General features: G+C 37.3%; 1 protein-coding gene across 1 annotated transcript; it reads left to right on the top strand.

The window, feature by feature from the left end:
- Window positions 1-579: 579 nt before the first annotated feature.
- Window positions 580-27,290, top strand: LOC127956292 (PDZ domain-containing RING finger protein 4-like). The gene is made up of 8 exons (XM_052554129.1): window positions 580-871; window positions 18,087-18,334; window positions 19,542-19,644; window positions 21,499-21,597; window positions 23,012-23,074; window positions 23,889-23,990; window positions 24,642-24,758; window positions 24,850-27,290. Exons 1-8 carry the CDS (start codon window positions 803-805, stop codon window positions 26,446-26,448), a joined length of 2,400 nt encoding a protein of 799 aa, XP_052410089.1. The 5' UTR covers window positions 580-802; the 3' UTR covers window positions 26,449-27,290.
- The last annotated feature ends 560 nt before the right edge of the window (window positions 27,291-27,850 follow it).

Below are 27,850 nucleotides of genomic sequence, written 5' to 3'. Positions count from 1 at the left end.
ATCTGGCACTGACAAAATGTCCTGTTGTGGCTCGTTAGGATAAAAACTCTGAGTTACATAAAAGAGATTTAACTCTTATTGGTGTATTGCATCATGTCTGGACTGGATACAGTGTTCACAAAATGGTTGAAATCCATTTTTGTCAACATTTATTCACTGTTCACTGAAAAACAAACTATTTATTCTCCTTTCACAAGGCCAATTCCTATTCATGAAATACAGCATCACAAATGACTGAGAAATGAACATCATAAATCAGTCATATAATAAATAAATAAATAAGTGTTATATGAACACGAGATGTATTTTTAGTTGCTCAGTTGGTGGTCATTACCATCTTATTTATTGCCTTGAGATAAATACCCATTTAACAGTCATAGCACCTTCTAAGCATCGTCTTTTATGAATAACCAACAGATAGACATTATTATTCATGGACTAGAGTAGACGTAGTCATGTGCACTGAGCTTTAGAGGGAGGAATCTAAAGAGAGAGAGAGAGAGAGAGAGAGAGAGAGATGGGCGAGTGAGAGAAGGGGTGTGTGTCTCTATGAAGAGGGGTTTAGTACAGCGTGCGTGGATGACTGCTAGCTAGTGTGGATGAGAGAGGCACTGGGAGATCGAGGGGGTATGAATTCTGCAGCATCAGGCAGGCCGGTCAGCGTGTGATTTTTCCCACAAAGAAGAGGGGGTGAGAGGTACCCACTGATGAGAGACGTTACTCAACGTTTGAGGGAAATCCCCGGTGTGCCTGTGTGTGTGCACTACTGCCAGAGATCTGTTGGGGGACCCGCGACGGCGAGATGGGCTGTAACCTGTGCACGCTGCAGAAGAGAGAAGAGCACTACAAGCTGCTGTATGAGATCGCACAGGTGAGTCGACTTGTTTAACCTACTCCTGAGAGCATTTTGAAGTTGAGTTAGGAGATCAGATGGGACCCTCCATGTAAGTTTCTACCTTCTCCAGAGATATGTTCCCTAGGCAATTTTGTCAGATGAATGGATCCACTTTTTTAGACTATGCATCCTGCAAATAAGAATAATGCATTTAGAACTAGTTGTTTCAAGGGACAGAATACTACTTCTTAAAGTAGTAGATGGGGAAGTCCTTTGTGCTCTTTTGGATACAACAGTCAGAGGGTGGATAGGAAGCAAAGTGGGAGAGATCAAGAGGTGCGGAATGGAAAGGACTTCAAGCTGGGATTCAAACTCTGTTCCAAGCATATCGACTCCAAACCCTGTGTTTTAAAGACGTTCAGTTTGGTTCTAGTAGTTGTTATGCGTTTGGATCTCTTCGTGTGTGAAGAGTTTTTAGTGGAACTCTTTGTTGTGTTGTGTGATGAATTCCCAACTGCACTGGGGACTTACCTGGGAATATTTGTCAGGGATCAAAGGAAGTTTTGCAGCGCACATCCTTTACAACTGTTGTCATGTTCTTGTTCATTCCAGTACAGCTGTTGTACAAGATGCTCAAAGTTAGGAGAATGAGAATTTCAGATTTTACATGCTAGTGAAACTTGTTTTTCCATTATGTAGTTGCAAGTCAGAGTTGCGAGAAGGAAGCAAGCCTGAATAAAAAACAAATTGCAAAAACAACATTGATCATGATTAGTACCACTATGTTTCCAACCCTAGTCTCTGCAGTTGACACCCACTGGAGTTCTACAATATAACATATACTTAGAAATAGAGACTTGTTGAATACAATAGTGAAAGATCAATTTAGGGTTGATACTAATCTGGCTCATCTCCTGCCTCCGCTCCTCTCCGAGCTGTAGGATTGCTCATGTTCCAGGCTGCACAGGAGGTCAAAGCTATTGAGCATCAAAAGTGCAAAATAATATTTTTATGTTGCTCTGATCACCGCCTCATTAAGCTGTTGTACAAAATGGCTTTAGTCCCTAATTAGATGTTCAGCTGTGCTTTTTGTCTGTGTGGAAGCCAATCTGGGAGATTATCCCTGTCGGCGACTGGACTGAGTTGATAGAAGTTTGATCCCTACTGCTTCAAAACGGTGGGATTGTGTTTAGAGTGACTTCTTGCTGATAGCGGAGCTGTAATGGCTCTGACTGGGAGTTTTGTACAAGAGCTTGTTCTTTTGTGGCACTATAGAGTGAAGAGTGGCTGGTAGCATTTTTGTGTGTGGTGTATTGCTGCTTTGACACCCTAGATTGTGTGTGTGTTTCTGGCTGGTTACGGTTTGCTTTTTGCTTGACATGAGATGACTTTTTATATGTCACATGTTGGTCCCTTTGTTGTAGCTCAGCTCCCAACGGAAGAACAAGAGAACGGGGAGAGAAAGGAATAATGCAATGTCTCCAGGAAGGATGAAGGTACTAGAGAAGGTTGAAAGGAAAGGGAAATCTGGATCTACTCTCTGTGGATTGAATTCCCAAGCTGAAGCGAAAGTGTGTCAAGGAAGCGTTGCCTCAGATGTTTCTGTTATTTATGCAGTTAAAATTTTCCAGCTTTTAGGTTCGTGAGAACAAATCAAAGAAAATATTGCTCTGTGTTATTGAAGTCACATGAAGAAGCAGACATGGATCAACACAAACACACGCCTACACTGCAATTTCACGCCCCCTGACAATTTTGACACCATTCTTGGCAGCACAGCCCCGTTAGCCCTAGTGGTCTGTGAGATTTATGAGTTTAGTGTGAGTGTTCGCCCCTCAACGGGCTCACCATGGAAATGTATTCGTCTTTCTTTGTTGGGCACGTTACAAAGATCCATAATCCAGCACTCTTTCCCTCTCTCTTACTCTCGGTCTCGGAGGACTTGGCTGAACGTGTGTTCAGCAAGATCAAGTTTTAGATTGTAGTGTCTGAGCCATTTCACCTTAATTTGGCTGGCGGATGAAACTGGCAAAATCTCTGTGATTAGCTGCTGTTTATCCATCGTGATGTAATATGTGATGTCCTTTCAAGTCTTATTACAGATGACTTGATCTGAGGGTGATGTAAACACTCTATGATATCAGGTAACCTTTCAAAATGGCAGCTTTTGAGAATCTGCTGTAGAAAACAGTACAGCAAACTTAAAACATTATGGTGGATGCATTAATACACAGTGATTGTGTAAAAGTATGTGAACTCTTGGATATCTTCATAATATGGTCACTTACTTGACCAAACTGTGAATAAATGGCATAACACTGTAACTAGTATTTTTTACTTCATTGCACGAGTTCTCAGAGTTTTAGCTTGATTTTCTTCATCAGAAATTAAAAAAGGTCAAACCAGTGTGATGAACATATGACTTAGCATGTTGTTACTACGGCAACTCTGATTTTACTTAATGTTGTCTACTGCTAGGCTAAATGTGAAAGGTGCACAGACTCAGAGTCAGGCGACTGAATGTAAATGCATTTATTTCTCCAGTAATCTCTAAAACTCTAGTAACTGCTGATCAGCGAATCTGTATAAGCATGAGGTGATAGAGGCTATTTCACTCAGTCAAGCTGAAACACTGAGGCTCAAGGGAGCCATGCAGTTTATGGTCCTGGTCAGGATCCCTTATGGGGACAGATGCTCAGTGTAATTTCCAGTCTGTGGATAAGCTTGGGAGGAGAAGGAGTGATATCACCTCCCACTCATTTACTCTCACTCAGATGCTCATTTTTAGCATCTGCAGTTCCATGAATTTCAGAGATATCTTGGCAAGCACAGAAGTAGAAATTAGCAGGAATTGCGTCAATGACATTTGTTATTTATAATTCACCTTGTTCTAAAAGATCTTCTCCAAACTCCAAATGTGATTTTTTATTAACATGAAAAAGCTGGCGCCAGTTTGCTTCTGCGCCCCCTACAGTGGCCATCGATGGTCAGAGGAAGTGCAGGTCTCGAGAGCACTAACAACCATATGGTTCTGGACCTGTGCGAGTGATTTGGGCAGTCAGTGTATCGCAGCCTTCAAGTTTAATGGGCCTCCAGATGGAGGACAACCTTTAGAGAGACCTGCCAAAAGAAACTGGCTTTTGTGAGTGTGTAAGATTGAGTTTTGAGTGTGTATGTGTGTAAGGATGCTTCACACTCCTGCCTGAACCAAGGACTCTCTTATTGGCATCGTCACTGTTGGGCCGCGTCCCCTGTCTCTGTCTCAGAACACCCTCATCTATCTTCCTGTCCCGGAGCCTTTTTCTAAATGATGCTCCTTGCTGATGAAATGTGATGGGTGTGGAACAAAAGAAGGGAAAGACGGAGAAACATGTAGTTTTGATTGATCTAGTGAGTGTGTTGGATGATAAGCCTGTCTGATAGCGCAGACCCCGAGGTGATCATATCAGCAGACCCTGCCAACTCCAGCCCAGGCGAAGCGCGTGTGTGTGCATTTGATGGAAATCTCATTTAAAGCCCATATCATTCTTTTTGGCTCTAGCATGCATGGAATGATTGTATAATTATTGCTAAAAATAGACTCTACTCTCTCAGTGGTCCAGGTGATTTTCTGCTTTAGTGAGATGACAGATGCTGAGTTCATCTTTTTCTCCTGATCTGGAAAGAGAGCAGATGACCTCATCTAAACCCGTGTCTCATGTCATTTATGCAGCTACTGATCTCCCTTACCAGACACACCATATTGCCTGCTATTGTGTGAGTGGTTTAATGTTTACTGCATACCAGTTTTTAGACTCCATGTGAATATGCAGAAGTTTATCCTGGCTTTCAAAAGCACACATGAACAGATCTATGATAGTGTGATTAATTTTTATTTAATTTAGTAAATGAAATTAGTCACTTTTGTTAGGGATGAAATATTTTTCATACGGTACATTATCATTATTTGATGCCTAAATTCACATGCATTATTTTTTATTTTTATGTGTGTTAAATTGTTAATTTATTTAGACAAAATACTAAAGAATGTTTATATTTTCTATTTTTTGGTTATCAGCATTAGCATAATATCAGTTTTTAGGTATTGGCCCCAATTTCAGTTATGTTTGTGCAAGGTTGCACTCTGCTAATCTTTTTCTTAACTGTTTTTAAAAGATTTTTCTAAGTTGTATAGCATCAGCTGCAATAACAAGTGCCAACAGGGTAATTATAGTTGCTGTTACTGTCTCTACTGCTCAGGATTGAGATTATTGGGATTTTACACTTCTGTCTGATCTGCTTTCCTATGTCTGTCTTTCAAGAGAAAATATGAGGTGACCTTTTCTTTTTTGTGTTATTTCATTTTAAAAAGTGCAGGCTTGACCTTTACATCCGTATAACAAACCCACTCGACCAGTCAGACCCTCTCATTCAAGGTCTTCACTATGAACCCCTTTCGCTACTTTCGTTTTTTCCAATATACCAATGTGCCATACACCACCTTTGCAGACACATTAGCTATGCAATGCAAAAATGTACTTTGCATCAACCAGACACTGCAGGAGATTTATTGCATATAGGTTTTAACTCACACCTCCCCTTTAAAGATTGCAGTTTTTTTTCTAAGTAGGCCAAGTTGCAGTTAATATCATTTTATTGTTTATTTTGCCCTTTCAGAACTTATGAACTCCTTTTTGAAATTATGAACTCCAAAAAAAAAACAAAAAAAAACTGATGAATATATAAAACTTGTCATTTTATATTGATCCTCTCTTTTTCATTCTTAGAAGACAACCATAGTCCAGTTTCAGTAGAAGAGGTAATAAAAGTTCTTTGTCTTTAACTGCAGAGGAGATGACCTGCTTGTCTGCCCTAGACACACTGGTGTGTAATTAGTGTTGGGCTTCAGAGCTGATTGGTAATTATAAAAAGTTATGGACTTTTGTCTTTCCTTCATCATGCAGTCCTCTGTGAGTTGGCCCAATTGGCAAGTCAAAAGGGGCTGATTACACCTCTGTCACACATGGGTGCTGCTCGAATGAAACTCAGGGCATTAAATCTTCATACCACTGTTCACTTGACTTGATGACGAGAACTGGTGTGATGAATGTAGCATTAAAAAACACAGAAAGATCTTTGCTTTATGTCACTTAGGCCTTAAGATAATGTTGATCAATAACAAAATAGCTCTGTTTTCCACGATCCAATTGATTTCCTATGGATAAAATCAACCTTAATGGTTTTCCCCCACAATTTGACTGGAATTTAAATCTGATTGTTTTGGATTTATTTATTTATTAGGTGATGTTGAATATTTGACTGTGAATGCAAATTTCTTCTGTTTTTACACTAGATTACGTTTGCCATAATATAACATGGATTTTAAAATGCTAATAATTGAATAGAACTCCAATTTAATCTTCAGCATAACACAAGTTGAGTCTTTTATTTGTCTCACTGTACATTTATAATGTTGTAATGCTTAAAATTACATGTAGCTTTAGTTTCTAGTGCTTAATTCTTAGTTTATTTAAATAACATTATCATATAACTGATTTCCTAAAAGTAAAATCAACCTTTTTTGAAAAAAAAAGAGGTTTTTTGTTTGTTGTTTTTTTTTCACACAGAATATAATCTTGCAGAAATACATCAAGCTATTAAAAGTGGTTTCAAATGGCAATTCGCATTGACTTTAAATAAGGTTGTTTTCGTTGATTTGTTCTATAATGATTGGGTCTATAGAGCAGGTTTATGGTGCACTGGAGGATTGTGGATTGATCCAGTTGTAATTAACACACAATTCGCAGTACTTACGTCTCGATGACAATTCCTAATATCCCATCTGGCCAAAGACCCAGGGAGGAAATAATGTGTGTGTCTGCTGCTGCTAGTGTATTGTGGAGCATTACAGTTCGAGAGCTCTTCAGATCATTTATGAGTTATGTGTGATGTATCTGCAATATTAAAACAATCTGTGAGCACTGCAGTTCAGCCCAGTAGCGCAGTTACTTGGTAAGATTGTTATGCGGATCAAAAAATAAAGCATCTGTGTGTGCAAGGTTAAGGCACAGGAATAGATCTCAGTGGCTTCTTGTGTCTGTACGGCACGCGAAACGTAGATACCCCTCCCCCACCCCACTTTCTGTCTGTTCTTTTGTTCTTGCAAAGGTGAGACATTTTCTGAGAGAAAACAGACAGCAGAAGCCTGAGGAATTATGGGATGCTGAAATTGCAGTGTTTATCAGAGACTAATTTCAGTATAACTTCACAGTTCACACCGTTAGTACATTTGAACGGACTATTGGAATTAAAGTATTGAGAGAGACCTTGTGTCTTTGCAGATATGGCGATAGCATCTGGCAATAGCAGACAGGATGGGATGCATTTCACCTTTCATCACACACGTCTCACACACACACACATACAGGGAGGTCACTGCTCCTGTCTGTTCCTCTTGGCTGGCCTCGGCCCCCTGTGTGAGTGACAGTCTGTCAGTGCGAGACACAAACTGGCCCGGGTCAGTTCCTCTGAGTCTGACACCAGCACACTGTGACATCCTTAATTCAACAGCAATGATGAGCTGCTATTACTCAAAAATTCCTTGTTTATGTGTTGAACATTAACAACAATCATGCATTTCTGAAGGGTTGAGATTTTGACTGTTTTTCCATGTTAAAACTTGAAAATTAATTATTGCCGCTTTTTAAAATACCTTTTATGTGTAGATTTTATTGCTGGACTCTTGTGCCAGAAACTTAAATGTGAAAATCCATAAAATATTATTACAGATTTATTGTTTTAAAAACGGTTTATCTAAGTGAGTAGTGCAATAATCAGAACCAATGCATTTAATCTAAAATGAAGCACTTGTAATTTTGTCAATTACAAAAAGTGTGAAAATATTGTTTATGGTAAAAGAAACTGGTAAGAGAAGTGTTTGAGTTTATTTTTGAAAAATCCACAGAGCCAGAAGTTGTCTATGGTTAAAGAAACACACAGTCTTTCATATCTGGTTTGGTTGTAATTTTTTGCACTGATTCTGTAAGAGTGTAAATGTCATATTGATGATGCAGATCTAATTTCCTTGTCATTTCTTGTCACTCAGGTTTTTTCCCTCATTGAGTCCAAACCTGCATGTCTTGGAAGGGTTCTGTATGTTCATTAATTCCTGTGACTATCAAATTTGAGTTGGGTTTTTAGTGTGCTTGAAAAGTCATTAGCAGCTCTCTGAGGTCTCCTGCACCGTCCGTTTGCATATTAAGTATCAAGCGGCCCATCTGTGGGGCACACCGCGGAGTCTCCATTCTGTAACCAGATCTGCTCTCTGAAACATCAGTAGGTTAAGTAGCATTGTGTCCTATTTTTTGCTTTCATATACAGCATGGGCAGATTAAAGCATATAGAAGAGACTGGGGCCAGTTTCCACACAGGGAAGTTGTCACAAGAGCCAATTATTAAGGTTTTTAAGATTAGAAGTTATAGTATGCATGTGTTTACCCAAGGAAGTGGTTTTGTATGTTGGTTTCATGCATCTACTTCAGCTCTCTTAAATTAAAATTAGAAATTAGAATCATTGTTTGAACTGTATAAATCTTATACGGTAAAGCTATTTAATAATTTGTTTTTATTTATTTGTTTTGTAAACCTACTTAGAATAAATCTAATAAATTGACAAAAAATAAATCTACATTTAGAAATATTGACTGGAGTTAAAAGTGTTAATATACAACAAATATTATATTATATTATATTATATTATATTATATTATATTATATTATATTATATTATATTATATTATATTATATTATATTATATTATATTATATTATATTTTCATTTTAATTAAATAAATCTACATAGATGACTGGTAAAAATGTCTGATTATCCCATTTGATTATTTGATGAACTGATTGATTGATTGATTGATTGATTGATTGCTTGAATAAAATGTTTTTTTTTTCCTTTGTATTTGTATTTACACAATAATTGAATATGTTTACATTGATAAATATTAAGTCTCCAGTGTCTCTCCTATCCTTGCTCTGTCCTACAAAACATTTTTTCTTTTTATTTGCTCATTCAAATTCGTCCATGTCTATTTCTGATTAGCCAATTATGCCCAATTCATAGTTGAAGTCATCCGTTGAGCAACTGTAAAAGCAGGTGTTGACTGACTGCCGACTGGCTGAATGGAGGTAAATTGCACTTCGAAACAAGCCAGCGTGCCGTGCATTATGGGCCTGTTTGAGTAAGAGACGATCTTTAAGCAAGCGTGTGTTTGGATGTCCATTCACACACATCTGACGTGCTCTTGAAGATTGTTCAGGTGTGAAGGCGTGTGTTATTTTTCTATCTGCCTATAGCGGAATCCGACTGCACACATGAGGAATAATGCTAATTGGCATGTAACAGGAAGAGCCGGGAATTACACACACATTCAGGGAGAGAAAAAAAAATCTCACGGCTGGTAGCTCATTAAAGGGTTGTTATAATTTGATTTAAATCTGTCGTTCACACATTGAACAACTCGCAGAATGTACATGGTTTTATTCAGAAGGTGTAGGTTTGCATATTAAATACTGTGTTTGTGTGCCTGTTTATTTGATTAATCTTCATATTGGGCTTCAGGTTTGATGGGGAGCAGATGTCGGTTTTGGACGTGCCATGTGCCACACCTGTAGTGGTGAATTAGTTACACGCAGAGCATGACTGACCCATGCCAGCCCACGCTCAGCTGCCAGACGCATTCATCAGGCTTTGGATCTGCAATCGTGGGATGCAGGACAAAAGATTAGCACACAATAATGTGGTCTTTGATTAGTATGTTTTTGTCTAGAAATGTGTTTGAATTGGCAAGTGTGCAACACCACTTTTTATTCCTTGGAAATGATGGTAAAGTACATCAACAGGAGTTTGATTTGTACTTTGACAGTGCTGACAACTAGGACTCACTCAGGTTACTAGCATATTAAGTTTAGAACTCAGAAATGAACTTTATCCGTTGTCAGAATGAATGAAAGTCTCTGGTACAGGCTCTGACCGCCTCTTGAACTCTGATACATTGGATTATAAAGCAGTTACCGTATCCCTCCCTTGATTTAATTTAGAAATATTGCTTTGTACATGGTGTGTGCATGTGTTTGTCTATGTATATGGCTATTGTTTGTGGTGCTCCTGCCTGTAATGATGGCAGATGTAAGGTTAATCTGTGTGTAATGTGTGTAGGAGGAAGTAGCAGACAATAAGCCCCTGGCACCGGACACACTACAGTGCATCTATTAAAAGTCAGTCTGAAAAGGGAGACACATGAATGAAGTTCACAGTGGAAGATAATCCAGTACATTAGACTCTTTACTAGAACACTAAATCTATCTGTTTTTCTTTGTTTTTCATTCAATCTATGTAACGTTTTTAGTTTTCAATCATTCATGCATGCTTTTTTTTTTAATTGTTTTATTTTGTGCCCTGCTCTGCTATTTATTTATTTATAATTATTGTTATATATTTGTATATTTAAATATAAAATGATCATACGTTTTATTCTTTTTTAAATTATTTTATTATTATTAAATCATTCATGCATTCATGATAAGCAACGTAACATGGAAAGCTCAGTAACATGGCAACATCAAACTACATTGATATCAAATGGAAGTTGATTTGTATGGCACATGGACTTGCTAGCTACAGTATGCAGAGCATTCCAAACCAGTCACTTATGAGATTCTACGTCTGCCTTAAAAGTCAGCTCACTAGGCTTTGGAATAGAGCTGGCATCTCTCTAGAGAAGAGTCCTTCATTAAAGTCATTAGTGAGGCATTGTGGGACACTCCTACCAGCGAAATCAGCTGAAATAATGAAGCATACCCACTTGAAACCACAAATAACCCTCTGATCTGTCTCTCCTGCTCTTTCTCTGGCTCAGCCTGACTGCAGTTCCCATAACTCTCCTTGGCTCGCTTGACTGATTCCTCAGGCGCTTTAAGGCTGAGACACCAGGTTCATTGGCCTTCAGGAACAATCAGTAGTTTTCAGCATTAGGTCAAGTGAGAGTCAGCATGTACAAAAAAGACAGGTTTAACCCTGAACCTTTGGTCTTCCCTCCTTTTATTGTTGTATTGCATAGCCTTGTTCTGTTGTGGTGATGGTTATGATTAATGTCGGCTTGTTCCACAGCATTTTCGCCATGACATTTATTAGTGAACCTTGAAGTGAACTCAACAGCAAAACCAATAGCTAAATTCAGGCCTTGGTCCAGGTTTTTGCTTCAGTATGGATCAATGGTTTTGAGGGTTGGTACAGTAGATTTAAACTTGAAGTGTGCTTATTTATATATATATATATATATATATATATATATATATATATATATATATATATATATATATACAATGATTTAAAAAAATGCTATGAATTCGTGCTAGTCGTTTTGGTGTAGTGTTTTCACATATCATATAGTAGATTTTGGACACAGTGATTGGCTCCGGCGTGAGTCTGGGGAAGGGGCTATCTATCTTTCAGTTGCAGATGGGGGAAGTGTTTGGGAAACCTATTTGAAGTGTGGCTTGAAATATCTAATCTACTGATCTGCTATTTAAGCTTAACATGCTAGTAACATGCTAACCATGTTAGCAACATGCTAGTAACAGGCTAACCCTGCTAGAAAAATGTTAGTGACATGCTAGTAACTTGTAAATCATGTTAACAGCATGCTAGTGACATGCTAATCATGCTATAAATATGTTTACAACTTGCTAAACATGTTAGAAACATGGTAATCATGCTGGAAAAATGCTAGTAACTTGCTTATCATGTTAAAACATGTTAACAACATGATAGTGATATTAGAAACTTGTTAGTAACATGGTAGTAACTTAAGGCTAACAACATGCAAATTATACTAAAGACATGCTAGTAACTTGCTAATCATGTTAACAAAATGTTAATCATGTTAAAACATATTAAAAACATGTTAACTACATGCTAATCATGTTATGTACTAAATCATATTAGCTACATACTATCAACGTCTATCTAATCTATCTAAACATTCAAACTTCAAGCATTTACAACTGATTCAAACTTTCAGACAAAGTTTTTTCACGCCAACTTCAAAGTTTGTTTACTCATCTAGTTTCTTTTGGAATTTCTAGTGCTAAACCAACCCTGATGAAATCCATTAGTGACCAGGAAGAGCAATAAGTCTCTACATTTTGAAACATGTTAGGTTTAAGGCCTGGAAATAGGGCAGGCGATGTGGTCAAAGAGACACAACCCTGTCAAAAATCACTACTCATTCTGAGAATATCTCATTCATTCACACTCCTGTAAACTATAATGGAAAAATATTTCCCTACGCCTAGATTCAGTACACATACTCTATGACAGTATGTGGTATGATTGTATGTATTGAGAGTGCTTCCGTCGGGTTATTGTAGTGAGACACTGAGACTAAATAAACGTTTGTTGATGCAGTTTGTCATAACCCATGTCATCCATGGCTGGGTCCTGCTGAAGCGCTCATTAGTTAGACATACACAGCTCTGTGTGATATATGTGCCTGTTATTTTAAATGCATTATTTATTTTTGTACCTGAAAATATAGAAGAATGAGAGGCATTTATTCTCAGAGGATCAAACCAAGGTTGGTGCTAATGGAGAATTTAATTATGTTGTGAAAGATAGACATTTGCCTGCAGGGTGAACTCTGTCATCGTTGTAGTCAAACTCCCAATGCCTGATTTCCACAGAATATATATTGCCACCGAAAAACTCTTTGAGGAGTAATTCTTTGTCCCTAAAGAGGAATTTTAATTTAACGCAAAAAAAGCACATGCATAAGCAATAGCAGTGGAGACGGTTGAATCTCTATGGTGATACTCTGTAATCACAGATACTTATGTGGGAATACTGTGTATGTGATATGCTTATTAAAAATGGAAACAGTGGGGGAAGACCTGTACTTGCAGATGCTTATGCCTTCCTAAGTGTTACGTCTTATTTCTATAGTATAAATAGGTTTAGAATAATTAAGATGAAGTTTGTAATAGCATTTGGTTGTAACAGCCACACCAAACAGAGTTGCAAAAATAATTGTTTTCAAACAGGTTTCCCTGTTCTCCTCACCTACCATAAGTTATACAACTAATAAAACTATTAGAAAACTGTTAACATTTTTTTGTGTTTTTAACTATAATTTGAATATTAGATGTGAAACTTAAATGAATATTAGAAATGTTGCCTTGGCAGCAAACTGAAATAATGTAATACATATTGAAGTACTAAAACTAGGTAAACTAAAACAGAAAACAGAAATAGAAATGAATCCAATAGTCATTAGAAAACAATAAAAGAGGCACATAAAAAAATGATTAAAACCCGAAATTAAACATAAAAAAGTTCAATATAAATCAATAATAGTATATAAATATCAGTAAAACTGTAACTAAAATGAAAACAAATCAAATTAGGAATCTAGAAAAAAATCTAACAAGCACATAAAATTATTAAAACGTAAACTAAAATTACAATGAAAACAAAAAAAGCAAAATATAAAAGCAAGAATAGTATATAAATAACACTAAAATAACACTGAATGTCACTGGATGGATAAAGTTGTTTTAGCATTTTGCAAATACTGTATTTGTTATACAGTATAAATAATATTTATTTTAAATATTGTATTTGTTATTTAAATCATATTTAAATATTGTTTCAATATAATCAAATATAAAATATTTTAATTGAAAACATTTTGCTTGTTCAATTTAATGATTGTCAAACTGATAATTTTCACACCGAGTTCATAGTGGTTGAAAATGTGGGTATGTGCCGTAGAGTCTGATTTTAATTAATTACCCCAAGTTATTATCATAACTAATCTGCTCAATTTACTTTTTTGTTTGCAATCTGTTTAGTATGCTTGGATTCTACTTATAATGAGACCAAAATGCCTTTTTGTTGCCACACATCGACAGTAATTTGCACCAAATTTCACTTATACAGAAATCCCTTGCACTTTTTTTCTCCTCATCTCTCACTCAGTCATGCGTTTCGCTGGGGGACTAATTGCCTCTCATTAATTTCTTGCCACGTTGATTAATCAGCGCAGAGACGACATGGAAAATAGCATATGCAAATGGTTAATAGTCTTTTTTGAATATCTGAATAGTTAACATCACGGCGAGTTAGTTATCAGTCTCTGAGTTAATCTAATGAAGAAAATGAATTAGAATAATAACAGACTGTGAGAGAAACTATGTGGTTTTTCTTCCACAGCGAGACGATGTTTGTCCACGGGCGTTTTATAGACTCCTGCAGCTGCGCAGAGAAAGAGTCTGAGCTCTAAAGCATTTTGATACTTTGATTTTTGATACAAATTAAAAATAAGTAAGTCTTTCTTTTCTGATAAGATAAGATGCCTTCACTGTTGTGAATGGGACCATGTGTCAGATATTGTGTTTTTGCTCACACATAATACCCTGAAGAATCCTTTCTGATTGTTTGACACTTCCCAGGTGGGATTTCACTATGTTATGCTCTCATGCCTTCTTTCTTTTTGGAATCACAGTGTTGTGAAACGTAAAGTGTGACTCCCTTACAAATGTGCCATATAAAAGACTTTAGTCTGGTGTCTTTCATTGATGTTTAGCTCCTTTGTCAGTTCCCTCAACAGCCATTGGCACTTTTTGGGTTGATGTAATGTTGTTTGTTTGTGCGTCTGCCTAGCTATTGCATTTTCTGCTGTTTGGTCACCTGTCCAAGAGGTTCCCATCCAATTCTTATCTCACATGCCACATGTGTTTAAACACACACACACACACACACACATGCAGTTTTATCACTCCTCTGTGCTTATCTCACCTGTGCAAAATCATTCAGCTTGAAGAATATAAACAGGCCTGTAGATATGTGTCACCTGACGAGAATTGACCCAAATATGACAGCTCCGAAAACACACACACACACACACACACACACACACACACACACACACACACACACACACACACACACACACACACACACACACACACACACATTGTTCTCTCCTGTGATTCTGTTCTCCACTTCAGCATTCAGATGTACTGCATGTTCCTCCTGAGGCAGAGCTGGTATTGTACGTCTGAAATCAATATGACGGGTCTGAGGTGACTGTGGTACAATCCAGTTTCAGACCTTGTTATCAAACCCAGGTGGCACCTGACCTTTTCAGAGTCATGTATTCAGGAGGAATGTGGAGGTGTGTTAGTGAAGCTTTGTTGGTCTGCGGCGGCTAGTTTCATTGACGTTAATGACCTTTAAATTCATATCGCTCTGGATCAGCGTTAACCAACATGAACTTCACCCACTGATCTTTGGACATTGGACATTGGACTTTTCTAAATCTATAGAAATCAATGGGCTGTTTCTCCTCCAGTGGCTATTCATTGACTTTGACTGATTTAAAACCACTTTCATATAGGAAGTAATGAATGTTAGGGGCATACAAAAAGTAACCACCCTTGAAAACAATCATATATTGAATATATTCAGTTTTTATTTATGCTAAAAGTCTAATGATACAATTCAGAGAGTTGAGTGCCTCAGTTATTGATTATACAGGTGTGTCATTGTTAAATTTGTAACCAATACCAATAAGCCAATTATTATTGCATGTTATTATTAAATATAAAAAATTTTTTTGTGTAAAATAATAAAATAAAATACATGTTTGGCTTTATATTTTTCCACAATTACAGCAGTAAAAGTCTATATTTATTTTAATATTTTTATTGTGTTAAATTGTATATATTAATTATTATTTTTATTGTATTACATGCACAATCAGTATTTAATTATTAAATTAACAAACAAAAAAATTAACTTAAGTTTTTATTTTTTATTATGTTATATTTACTACATTTCTATTTTAAATGTATTATAACATACATTTATTACTGTTATATTTACAATTAAATAATCTGTAATTATATTATAAAATTATTAGAGCTGGCTGTTCTTAAAGGTCATCTGAATGTAAAAATGTTTTGCATTTAATAATGTTTTGCTTTTTATTATGTATTATATAACATGTATTTTTTTATTTTAAATGCATCAATACATATATTTATTACTGTTATATTTACATGAATATAATATTTAATAGTGTTATTAAATTTTTAATTAAATTAAATTTATGCATTTAGCAGACGCCTTTATCCAAAGCGACTTACCATTTTTTTAACCTATTTTTTAGATTTTTACCTATCATGTGTTTTACCTATTTTTAGATTTTGTACCTATCATATGTGTATATGTATATATATATATATATATATATATATATATATATATATATATATATATATATATATATATATATATATATATATATATATATATATATATATCAGTTTTTATTTATTTATAAATATATATATATATATATATATATATATATATATATATATATATATATATATATATATATATATAATAAGGGTTATAAAAGGTCATCTAAATGTAGAAATGTTTTGAATGTTTAGTATTTATTGTATTATATTTCAGGTATATAATATTAAATGTATTGTTACATTTATTTATTACTATTATACTAATTTTGTTCTCATATTTAATTGCATTATTACATTATTTAACAATTAAAAAATAAACATTTTTAACAATTAACTTTGTTAACAAATTAAATGATCATTATAAATGATAGTAAAATGTTATCTATCTGTAAAAATAAATGAAATAAACATATATGCATGGAAATAACCATCGGCCGATATCCACAGTACCTCTCCACAAATGTACAGCCATATGCTTGATATCAGCAAAAGTGAAGCAATTGCATTATTCCTGTTTGTTCCATCCTGCCTTAACCATCACGCTGCCATATTTTTTTGTGGGTGTAAGGTTTTGTTTTCCTTTATTCCTTCACCAGACCTTTAGCTTGTGTTGTTTCGAAATAAAATTAACCAGCTTCAACCAGACACAAGGGTCATTCCCAGCGCTGTAGAACACATCTGTCGAGTTGCTCTGATGACCCCGGCTCTGAAGACGAGACTCAGCAGGTAGAGAGACTCCATCTCTGTGTGCATATTTTGACTGTTCCCTAGTTACCGCTAGATTAATTGGCCCATCTAGTGAGACACAGCTAGCCCAATGATCCCTTGCTCTTCAGTCTACCTGTAAGGAACGTTGCAGGATGCTAGTATCACTTGATGAATGTCTGGGAGCAAAGGTCCCTGTCATGTTGTGTCGAATGTTGAGGTCATTCAACAGCAGTTGTACCTGACAGCCTGAGGCACAAATGCTAAGCGCTCCCCCAAAACAAAAGAAAATAGTTGAAAAGGGTCTAAAGGCCACTCTTTGTTGTTGGCACTCGCAAGAAATGTGAAATGAGGGTATGAAATCTTAAGGAAGTCCTGTATAATTCAGTTTTGCTCCAAAGGAACCACATAGTTGAAGGTAAACTGCTCAGCCTAGAATAAATCATGTGTAAAGGAGCTCCAGCCTTGGAGTCTCACTGTGGACAATTTGACCTAGTTTTTTTTCAGCATTAGCTAATAAATTCCCCTGTATGTTGAAATCCACAATACGCATGAATTAAAGTGCATTGTAAATACACTCAATGGGATTCTTTGACGTGAAATATTTGATTTTATTTATTTGATTTTATCGCATCACGAAGCATTGCAATGCATTGCATTCCATTTTCATTGATTTTATGTTGGGTTCCTGTGTTTCTGGACCAGTAGAATAAGTTTACACTTTGAAGACTAATCATAAATTTTCAGCAGCAGCATGTAGGGGATCGACCTGTCAGTTATTTCACAAACCTACAGCAAAAAGGTAAAGAGGTTTGTGTGCTCCACGGGTATGATTCTGTCTTAAATAAATGGTTGAAAGCCTGAGTACTCTGAGCTTATAACAATCTGATTTAATTGGTCTGGCAGTGAACCTGCTGACGCGGGTGAGTGAATTCTGATGGGGCGGCTTTGACAGGTGTCAGGTGCAACATGTCAGATGTCACTGTTATTACGAACACTGTTTGGTCCCTTATGAAATCTATATATCAGAGCTACACGCATGCCTAAAGGTTCTTCAAATCATTATTATAAACATATATGCCTTTTAAAATAATAACAAAAATTATATAGTAATTAATAAAAATAATGTATAGTATTAGTTTTAGTATTAGTATATCAGATCATGACATATGTAATGCTTTATGCTACTCTGTATGTAAATTTTGATATTTATATTGTTCTCTTTTTGTTAGGTGAATGGGCGTGAATTTTCCAAGTCTGCACATGAGGGAACGGTGGAGGCCATGCAGAAGGATCCCATCGTGGTGCAGGTGCTGAGGCGGGGGCCCTCGGCCCGGAACCAGAGCAGTCTACAGGAAGTGTGTGTGGTGGATGTGTGCACTCAGACGGACATCACCTTTGAGCACATCATGGCTCTGGCTAAGATGAGACCCACCACCCCACCTGTGCCAGACATCTGCCCCTTCCTGCTGTCGGACAGGTACATACATGCTGCCAGAACTCTTAATTACATTTAGGCTTAATTAGATTTAGATTTAATCCTCATACTGTTTATTGTACTGTGTATTTGTCATTATATAATATATATTTTTAGTTACAATAACATTATTATTATTATTATTATTATTATTAACATTTAGTCATTCAGCAGATGCTTTTATCCAAAGTGACTTACAAATGAGGACAATGGAATCAAAAACAACAAAAGAGCAATGACATGCAAGTGCTATGACTCAGTTAGCTTAACGTAGTACATGTGGCAAGGTTTTTTTTTTTATAAAAAAAAGAATAGAGCAAGCTAGTGTTAGTTATTATTATAATTATAATTATAAATGTGTAATTTTATTGTATATTTCTTTACAATATTTATTTTATATTATATTTAATTTATTATTATAATTATTACATTTATTACTAATTATTATTATTATTAATATTGTTGTTTATTTATTTTTATATTTTATTAACAAATGCTACCTACTCTTCTTACCATCCAGAATGCATATTAATGGTGTCCTACCAGCACATGTTATTGTCAAGAATTTCTTCATCACCAGGCAGCAGCCGTTCCCCCCCTCCTCCCCATGAAATATCCCCCACTGCCATCATAAAAGTCACGCCAGGGCCTATGTGTAATTATTGTAGTGGCTTCCCTTATCCATTTCCTGTAATGAGTAGTATACAGGGTGATTAAAACCTAATGGAGTGCTAAAATATCAAACATGCTGGCACAGAGCTTTCTCTTGATGTTTTATACCTTTTTACAGCTTTCCAAGTGCTTCAGTTTGCCCAAAAAGGCTTGAGTTTGCGGTTGATAGGCCACGTCTGATTATTTAGCTCTTTATGTGAATGTGTTTTGTTTGGATTTATGTATTCTAATCTGTTTGTCTGGCTACAAGTTAGCAAAATCAAAGATCCCGCTCATTTGTGTGAGTGGGTGTCTGTGTGCTTTGCACAGATTGCTTAGGATCTTGGAACAGTGCATTTGCAATTGTACCCCAGCTTGATGTGTTAACAGATTAATGAGTATTGTTTGTAATTACATGCATCCCCAGACTACAAACAAATTCTGTTATCTTTTGTGGAGTGTAACGCATAGCTTCAGGGTCGGTCTATAGTTCAGGCATATCAGGAATAAAACTAGCCTAGTGTATAAAGTTGGCTTCTCTCATTCTCTTTTTCTCTAGTTGTCATTCCATTCAGACTATGGAGCATGAGTATTTTGAATGTCCGGAATATGTGGCCAGCACTCAGGCAGAGGTGGACAGGGCAGTTGAATTCGAGTGTGAGGTAAGTAAAATGCTTTCTGAAATCATTTGAATAATAATGCATACACCTGTATACCTGATTATATATACTATATTATACTTTATATTAATATTATTCATATTTTAATACTTTATAATATAGTATTTTATAGTATTATTATTTACAATCAATTATTATTCACAGTTTTATGAACCATTTCGATAAATAATAATACTAATAATAAAACTTTCTTAAAAATGAGAGTTTCAAAAGGCATTAATGTCTCAGAGTAGCATGTTACAGACTGAGAACCCTCATTATTCCTTTGACTAATAAACAGCGGGGCAAATTAGATTCCAGTGAGGTGTAATTAGTTTTATTTTAGTGACATTAATGTTCTTTCCTACTGGGTCTCATGCTCATTTTGGAAAAAAAAAAACAATTGCATATGTGTTAATGAATCATTATTCGTAATAATTTTTAGTAGGTGCATAAACAGCATGTCAACAGACGTTTCAACAAAAGAGTGAGATTGTGGGATATTTTTCTCATTTCATGTACAGTAAGAGTTTTTCTATTAGCAAATTAGGTGGCATATTTTCATTCTTGGATCTGTTTATCAAAACTGCATAAGTAGCTATATGCAGGATTTATGCACGGTGTTAACTCTCCTCCATGGGTCCTGCATTAGTCTTCATGCCTGGATGAACCTCTTCCATGCAAGATAACTTCAGTCTGTCCATCATGAGCACATCCGAGCCAAGAGAAAAGTCTGACAGAACCACTTTAGCTCTCTGAATATGGCACATATCCTGGATTATTACTATGATCTGTGCAATTATCACAGCGATTTGCCAGTTCCATTTCCGGCTGCACTAGTTTAAGGGAGATTGTGTGGATTACTTTGCTTGGCGGGTCAGTTGATCCTTTTTGATGAGCATGTGGTCTGAACAATAGACTTGCAGAAAATATGAAGTATCGCTGAGCTTCTCGAGCAGATCAATATGAAGCCGCATTAAAGCTGCTGGTGATGAATTGCATCCATTGTGTGGACTGACAGTAACCCAGATTCAGCTGAAATACGAGAGTGGTACGAGATGTGGCCGTGAACATGTTGGTGTATCTTTTTTAGAAATTATTTGCCAAATAAGGACACTTGACAGTTCGGTGTATGTGTTCTTGACGGAAAAAAGGAAAACCTCGTATAGTCGAGGTGGTAAATCTGGTTAATGTGGAGGGTGGAGCGGTTGATGTTTGACGCTGGTGCTCGGTCAGGACCATCGACCGATAAATGAGCCGTTCTGCTTGACTGAACCGAGGCTGGTGTTCGTGGGATGTCGAGATGTGGCTAACTGCTTTCCTTTGACAGACGAATGTCTCTCAGATGCAGTCCTGTCACCTGCTCCAGGCTTTAGTCTTGACATATAACCCCTGTGCCTGTTTGATTATATCATATTTCACCGGGGCACATCTTTTTGTAGGACACGTTTGATGTTCTTTGTAGGCGAAGGAACCGTTACTGGTCATCCATTTCATTCTTATGTAAAGCCAAACATTTAAGAAGACTTTACTACTCTAAAACAATGCAATCAGTTGTTGAGTTTAGAAGCTTTTTAATCAACCAAACTAAAGTGAAATGTAATGAGCTGCAGTACTGTATTAATAGTTGCTTTCATAAGAAAATAAATGCCTTGAAAATGAGAATAAAGGTAATTGTCTGAGCTCTGAGTACAGCTGAGCTCATAGTTGCGAATGTTTCTATTTATACTGGATGTCTGTTCCTCTTTCTTGCCCTTGAAATACAAAGGGAAAAGGTTCTGTTCGGTTTGAATGGAATAAATGAGACGGCTGGATGACTCATGTGTTTCAGTATATCTGGATGTTTATGTGTTACAGGAGATTGAACTCTGTCGAATGAACAGCCAGGAGAAGCTGGGTCTCACACTCTGTTACCGCACTGATGATGAGGAAGATACAGGCATTTTTGTTGGTCAGGTGGGTGGTGGAAGTTTTTTTTTTTTTTTGTAATAGCAAAATTGTGGTTGTCATTTGGGCTAGTATAATTTGGTCATCATACCAATGATGTAAAACTTTTGCATGGACAATAAAATAGTTCATGCTGTCCAAGTTCAAAGTTAGTCATCGCCTTCTACAGACAATGTGTTAAAAAAGGAAACAAGCTGACATTTTATATAGTTTCAGACTCTGTTTTGTAGTTTGTAATGCAGCAGTTAAATTTACAAACAGATCTACTGAAAATGAATTGAATAATGTGTTTAGAATGAAGACTGGTAATTTGGTGATCTGTGTTTAATTCATTAGCACACGTTATTCTCACCTGTAAGATGTGGCACTGAGCATCAAAATTGATGCAGGCAATCGAATTAATCGGGCCAAACCCTTTTTAACAGCAATTTAAATTTTCTGAAAAGTAATTAAAAGATAAAAGCTCAGTTTGATCCATTCTCATTGTTCCACATCACTGTATTCCTTCACTGAAATTAAAAGTGTTTCATATGGAAAATTGTCCCGTTTTCCGAAGTTCAAATGGCAGACGAAAGTCTACCAGGACTGAGCCAAGCATGAAGAGAGCAAGTCGAGTTTGGAAAATTATTCCGCATACAGACAGTTTTCCAGTGTTTTAATTGTTGATTTTAATTAGCAAGCAATGGCTCCCCTCCTGTCTCCCGTGGAGTGTAAAATGGCACTTTTTTATCTCTCACCTACTTGACACACCAAAGGAAAACAAAGGCTGAAAACAGGCACTGCATATCGACAGAGAGAATTCTAGCTTATTGTAGAGATATTGCCTGTTCTTACACCATTTCTCACTCAGAGATGTGTAAATGTGGAGCACCTGACATCAAACAAGGGGAACTGCTTCTCCTTTTTGTATCATCTCTTGAAAATGTTTCATAAACAACCTACAGAAATGTTCTATTAATACATGTCTGTTGGGGGTAGTGAGCATGTTATGAAAATATCAGTCATTAAAAATGGATTCATTAGTATAATGCTCCTTCAATGTACTGAAATAATGTTTTCTCCCTCCTCTATCAGCATGTCTCTGATGTGTGAAGAAAAGTTAACCAGCATAGATTCTTATATAAATTCTTATAAAGAATATGGTTGTTTCAATTAGCATGCTGAATAAATAAACATGTATTACTTTTGGGGGGAAGCAAAAGTATTCACTTCCCGTCATTATATATTATATGGGGACATTATATTGCCTTCTTTTATACATAGTCTGAAAGTAATAGATTTTTCTCATTTTAGAACAGATATGCAAATGAATCTATTACAATAATGAGTTCTTTTTGTGATAAGTCCTGGAATTATTGCTGGTGTGTTGAGATGAATTATGACAATTTACATATTGATGCCATGTGTGTTGTGCTGTTGATAGGTCGAGCTCAACAGCATAGCTGCAAGGGATGGACGCATCAGAGAGGGAGACAGAATTTTACAGGTAGGAAAAATTGTTTTTTTACACACATTCACCACCTAATCTTCCAAAAATTATTATCCATCATCCTGTTAATCCAGATGTGAAAATCTACAGTGACTATACATAATAGTGACTTCCCACTGTATAGTGCTTTGAATGTGCGTGTCTGTACAAATTTTGTACAGTAATAAATAATAAATAGATTATTAATAAATAATAATAATTTTATTCTGCTATAGGAAAACCGTGATAAATTGCACTTAAATATCAGTTTTAAATGGCTCTGCTTTTGCAGAATGTAGACCAATTTGGTGTGACATTCAGCAGTGACAGTAGGGTTAAAGGTTTGGAGAATTTATGAGCAAAGGAAGATAAAGAGAGAGCGAGATACAAAAGACACTAGGCATCTGTGGATGTAACCGTGAGGGAGATGAATACAGTGGTTCAGTGCACGTCTGTCTCACTCTCTCCACCCCTATTATCTTCTTTTGACAGTGCCATTACTCTATAGAAGAAAAGATGAACGGCACCTGTCAAAGGCTGCTTAATTGTGTGTCTGGGTGTGTACCGCCACAACAGCATTTTATAAATGCTGTGGCTCCTGCAGCCCAGTCGGCAGTCTTAGTAATCGATGCAAAGTCTCTCCTCCAGTAAATGCATAATTGACTGGAGGTTGTTATCTCAGAAGGGGGGCCTAGTTTTGGGGTGGGTGTGGAAATGCAATTTTGCTCCACTTCTGTCACTGATGAAGTGTGCTTCCGGTATGAAAATCCCCACACTCTGTCATTAGCTTTGTGTGTGTGTGTAAGTCTCTCTGTGTCCATGTTTCTTCCAGATAAATGGTCATGACGTGCAGAACAGGGAAGAGGCTGTCGCTCTCCTCTCAAATGAAAATTCCAGATCCATAGTTTTACTCGTCACCAGACCTGAAGGACAGGTGAGACTGGTAGCCTTTCTTAGCCCACATTAAGTACCACAGTTCTGTTTGTGATGATTTTTTATTTAAATATTTTTGTAAGCTAATCACCTGAGACTATGAAACATATGAGACATAATGAAAATGATGTCAGTAAAAATCTGATTTTTTAATCCCTGTTGAAAAAAAACAACAACAACAAAGGTATATTTTGATGCATGATGTTTTGATGTGCTGGTTTAAGCTGGCCATGTCCTAAACTCAGGACCTTCTTAATCAGCTCATGACCAACTAAGGACCAGCTTTTACCAGCTCAAACCAGTTGTCATGCTTCAAAACATACAGTATCTAACCAGCATATGCTGTTGTTGTTTTTTCAACAGGGATCCCAAACCCTTCACAAGTGACTATATGTGGCTTTGATGTAAATGGCAGCAAAAAGCTAAAATACAATGTCCAATTATTGCTTTAAAAAGCCCTCCCAACCAACTAAGGGGTCAAGGTTTGGCATATCATGTGATAGTAGATGGCATAACTGCAAAAAGCATCTTTTTCCTTTGCTGGTCATTCAAAAATAGGTGGTGGAATACATATTTTAACAAGCTTTGGTAGATATTTAACCATTTATTCTGTCTTTGAAGTTGTGAACCCTATTGGGATCTTCTCTTTTAGATGGATGGAAGCTGGCTTGATGAAGACCATCAAGATTTCCTAGAGGAGCTGAAGATGGAGATTTTAGAAGAACAGAAAAAGGAGGGAATTCTTCAAACCGCTGGTTGTGTAATGCGGGTAAGTGTGACCATATCTGCCAGAAGTTCCTTAGCACCAAGTCTTGATGTTATGACATTAAGGCATTAAGGGGTTGTGTCTTGTTTTGCAGTCTAAAAGACATGATGATGCCTCAGCAAGTAAAGATTCAGCAACATGTTCCTCTACCATTATGGAGAAGGAAAGAGGTGTGAAATGCAGCTTTGAGGAGAGCTCTGAACATGAAATGCTGTCTCGTCCCCAAACATGGACTCAAAAACAACTTCGGGACAGGTGGGAAGCAGGCTCGCATTTGGTTCCTATGGACACCGTAAGCTTGACCAGGCAGGAAAAGGGTATGGAGGGCAAGTTGAGTGAGAATGGAGTGGAGTGTGACCATTTCCAGCAACTCCTGGAGCTCAAGTGCCAGATCCGTAATAGTGGAGAATGCGGGTTGGTCTACAGGCGAAGCAGTACTATTGAGTGCAGCCTGACGGAGCAGGGTGGAAGCGGAGTGGCACGGGAGCTGCACATGCTCAACGAAGAGCTGCGCAGCATTGAACTTGAGTGCCAGAGCATCATGCAAGCTCACCAACTGCGCAGGAGCAAGCACGATTCTCCTCGAACGGATAAGGAAAGTCGACTTCATCGTGGCAAGCTTGCAGATATCAACGAGCATCCTGAGAGACTACAAAGTGAGAAGCTCAAAGATAAAGACAGCTCCAGTGCCTACAATTCAGCCGAAAGTTCCCGCTCGACCCCACTGGGCACTGAAGGTTCACCAGATCACTCCCTACATCGTCGAGTCCACCTGACCAATCAGAGGAACCTTCGGAGTACCCAAAACTTGCAGAGTCCCTACAATAGTCCCATTTTGTCTTTACCCAGCCAAAGTAGCCCTAATTGTAGTCCTGCCCATATGTGCACCAGCTTCACACCACCCTTACAGACGCCCATCACCAGTCCTGGTTCACAAGGACCCAGCCAGGCCTTCTCCAGCAGCTTGGAGCAAAGCCCCAGCAATCCCTCAGAGTCAGACCCAGCGCTTCCAGCTGATGATGAGCGCTGTGAGAAAGAAAGAAACCGGAATAGGGTTGCAACCGCTCGGCACTACCAATCACCCTACCACAGCAACACCACAGCAACCCAGCCTCCCAGCACACGACACTACCAGAGTTACCTACAGTTCCTACAACAACATTCCTCTTCCTCTCTGGAGTACTCCCAGAGCCAGCTTAGCCTCCTCAGCCTTCGTGGACGGCCGGGACCCTCGCCACCTGGCCGACTTGAATGGAAGGTCAAAGTACGAGCTGACGGAACCAGATATGTGGCACGTCGGCCCACACGGGACCGCATCCTGCGTGAACGAGCCTTACGGATCCGGGAGGAACGCAGCGGTGGGATGACAACAGATGATGACGCAGTCAGCGAGTTGAAGATGGGCCGGTACTGGAGTAAAGAAGAACGCAAGCAGCAGTTAGCACGGGCCAGGGAACAGAGGCGCAGGAGGGAATTCATGCAGAGGAGCCGGCTTGAGTGCCTCAGGGAGACCATGGGGACAGCAAGTGGAGAGGTCAGCATCCTGGAGCTCAGCCATAAGAAGATGATGAAGAAACGAAACAAGAAGATCCTTGACAACTGGATGACCATTCAAGAGCTCATGAGCCATGGAGCACGAGCACCTGAGGGCACCAAAGTTCACAACGCCTTCCTGTCAGTCACCACAGTTTAGTAAGAAGCATGACCCCAGGTGGTCTTGGTTTACTGTATGTACTTGCCTCATTCAAAGTGGGTATTTTATAAAGGTGAAGATGCAGATATTTTTCATGTTTTGTGAAACTGAGAAATACTTTGTGAAAACTCAACTAAACTCAAGACTTCAAGCAATGTGAATGTTTTAAAACTCTTTTGATATACTGACACGTTGACACTACTGTTACAGACCTCGCTGTGTTTTCGTACTAGAATGTATAAAAGACGGTTTTAATAGGATTTTACACACTACATTGTGGTTTAATGTAGTGTTTCTTTTCATGCATTTGCATTTGTATTTTATAAATGGCAAGTTTTCATGCGATATAAAATACAGTACTTGAATATCAACTTTTGCTGCCATTACATCTTTTAAATCTGAAATGTAAATATCTGTAATGATTCTTATCAAGATCTTCATGGGTAAAGGTCTTCATTGCAATTTAATGGGTTTACAAGAGTCGTTTGACATAACGCACGATGTTACCATTTTAATGGTCTTGTATACAATACTACGATTTTTGTACTGTTCTGTATGAACATTATTTATACTTTTGAGTCTATGTTATCTTATTCCATCTTTATAATGCCAAAATGACCCAGTCTGTATCTCAGTCAAGCTCTAAACATGGACTCTCATTGTGCCTTGTATAGAGGCTCATTTTTCTACCACAGGTTGTGAAGAGACACCTTGAGTAATCTTGCTGTCATGTTTTTAGTCTCTTTTTGATGTGTAAAATTTTTTTGTAGCCAGGTCTATGTGTTCTAGGTGTGCTACATGAGGAAAAAAGAATAATAAATTATTGTTACATAACTCAAAAATTAGAAGTGGCTTTCTTTCTAGACATCAGTATGGCTGAAATAACATGCCAACATTTATTATTGCAATTAAAGGGATACTCCACTCCAAAATAAAAATTTTTGTCCAATAAAAGCTTTGTCTTCGGAACACAATTTAACATATTTTGGAGGAAAACCAACTGACTGTCCCATAGACTGCCAAGTAGGTTACACTGTCAAAGTCCAGAAAGTATGAAAGACAGCCACAAGGATGTGTTGTTTTCTTTCAAATCAAAGCATAAATACATGTAGAAACAAAGAATACTTGTTGCGCGATTGACACAGAAGAGTAGGCAGTTTGAGTAATTATTTTTGTTTTATTCTTGTACAAAAAACATTCTCGTTTTCATATTGTTACGGTTAAACCACTGATGGCAGATAGACTATTCTGACAATGCATTTCATACTTCAGTAGTCTATGGGATAAAGCAAATAGACTACGAAACCCGGACCTATCATCTGAATAGCACTGCTGGCTAGCATGGTGTATAACTGAAAATAACTCCACAATAGCTACAGCAATTATGGAATTTTGGCGGCTG

The sequence above is a fragment of the Carassius gibelio genome, chromosome B4 (assembly GCF_023724105.1).
Source record: "Carassius gibelio isolate Cgi1373 ecotype wild population from Czech Republic chromosome B4, carGib1.2-hapl.c, whole genome shotgun sequence".
NCBI classification, from domain to species: Eukaryota; Metazoa; Chordata; class Actinopteri; order Cypriniformes; family Cyprinidae; genus Carassius; species Carassius gibelio.
Note: the sequence above shows the minus strand (reverse complement) of the source record. Positions and strands in the feature narration are given on the sequence as shown.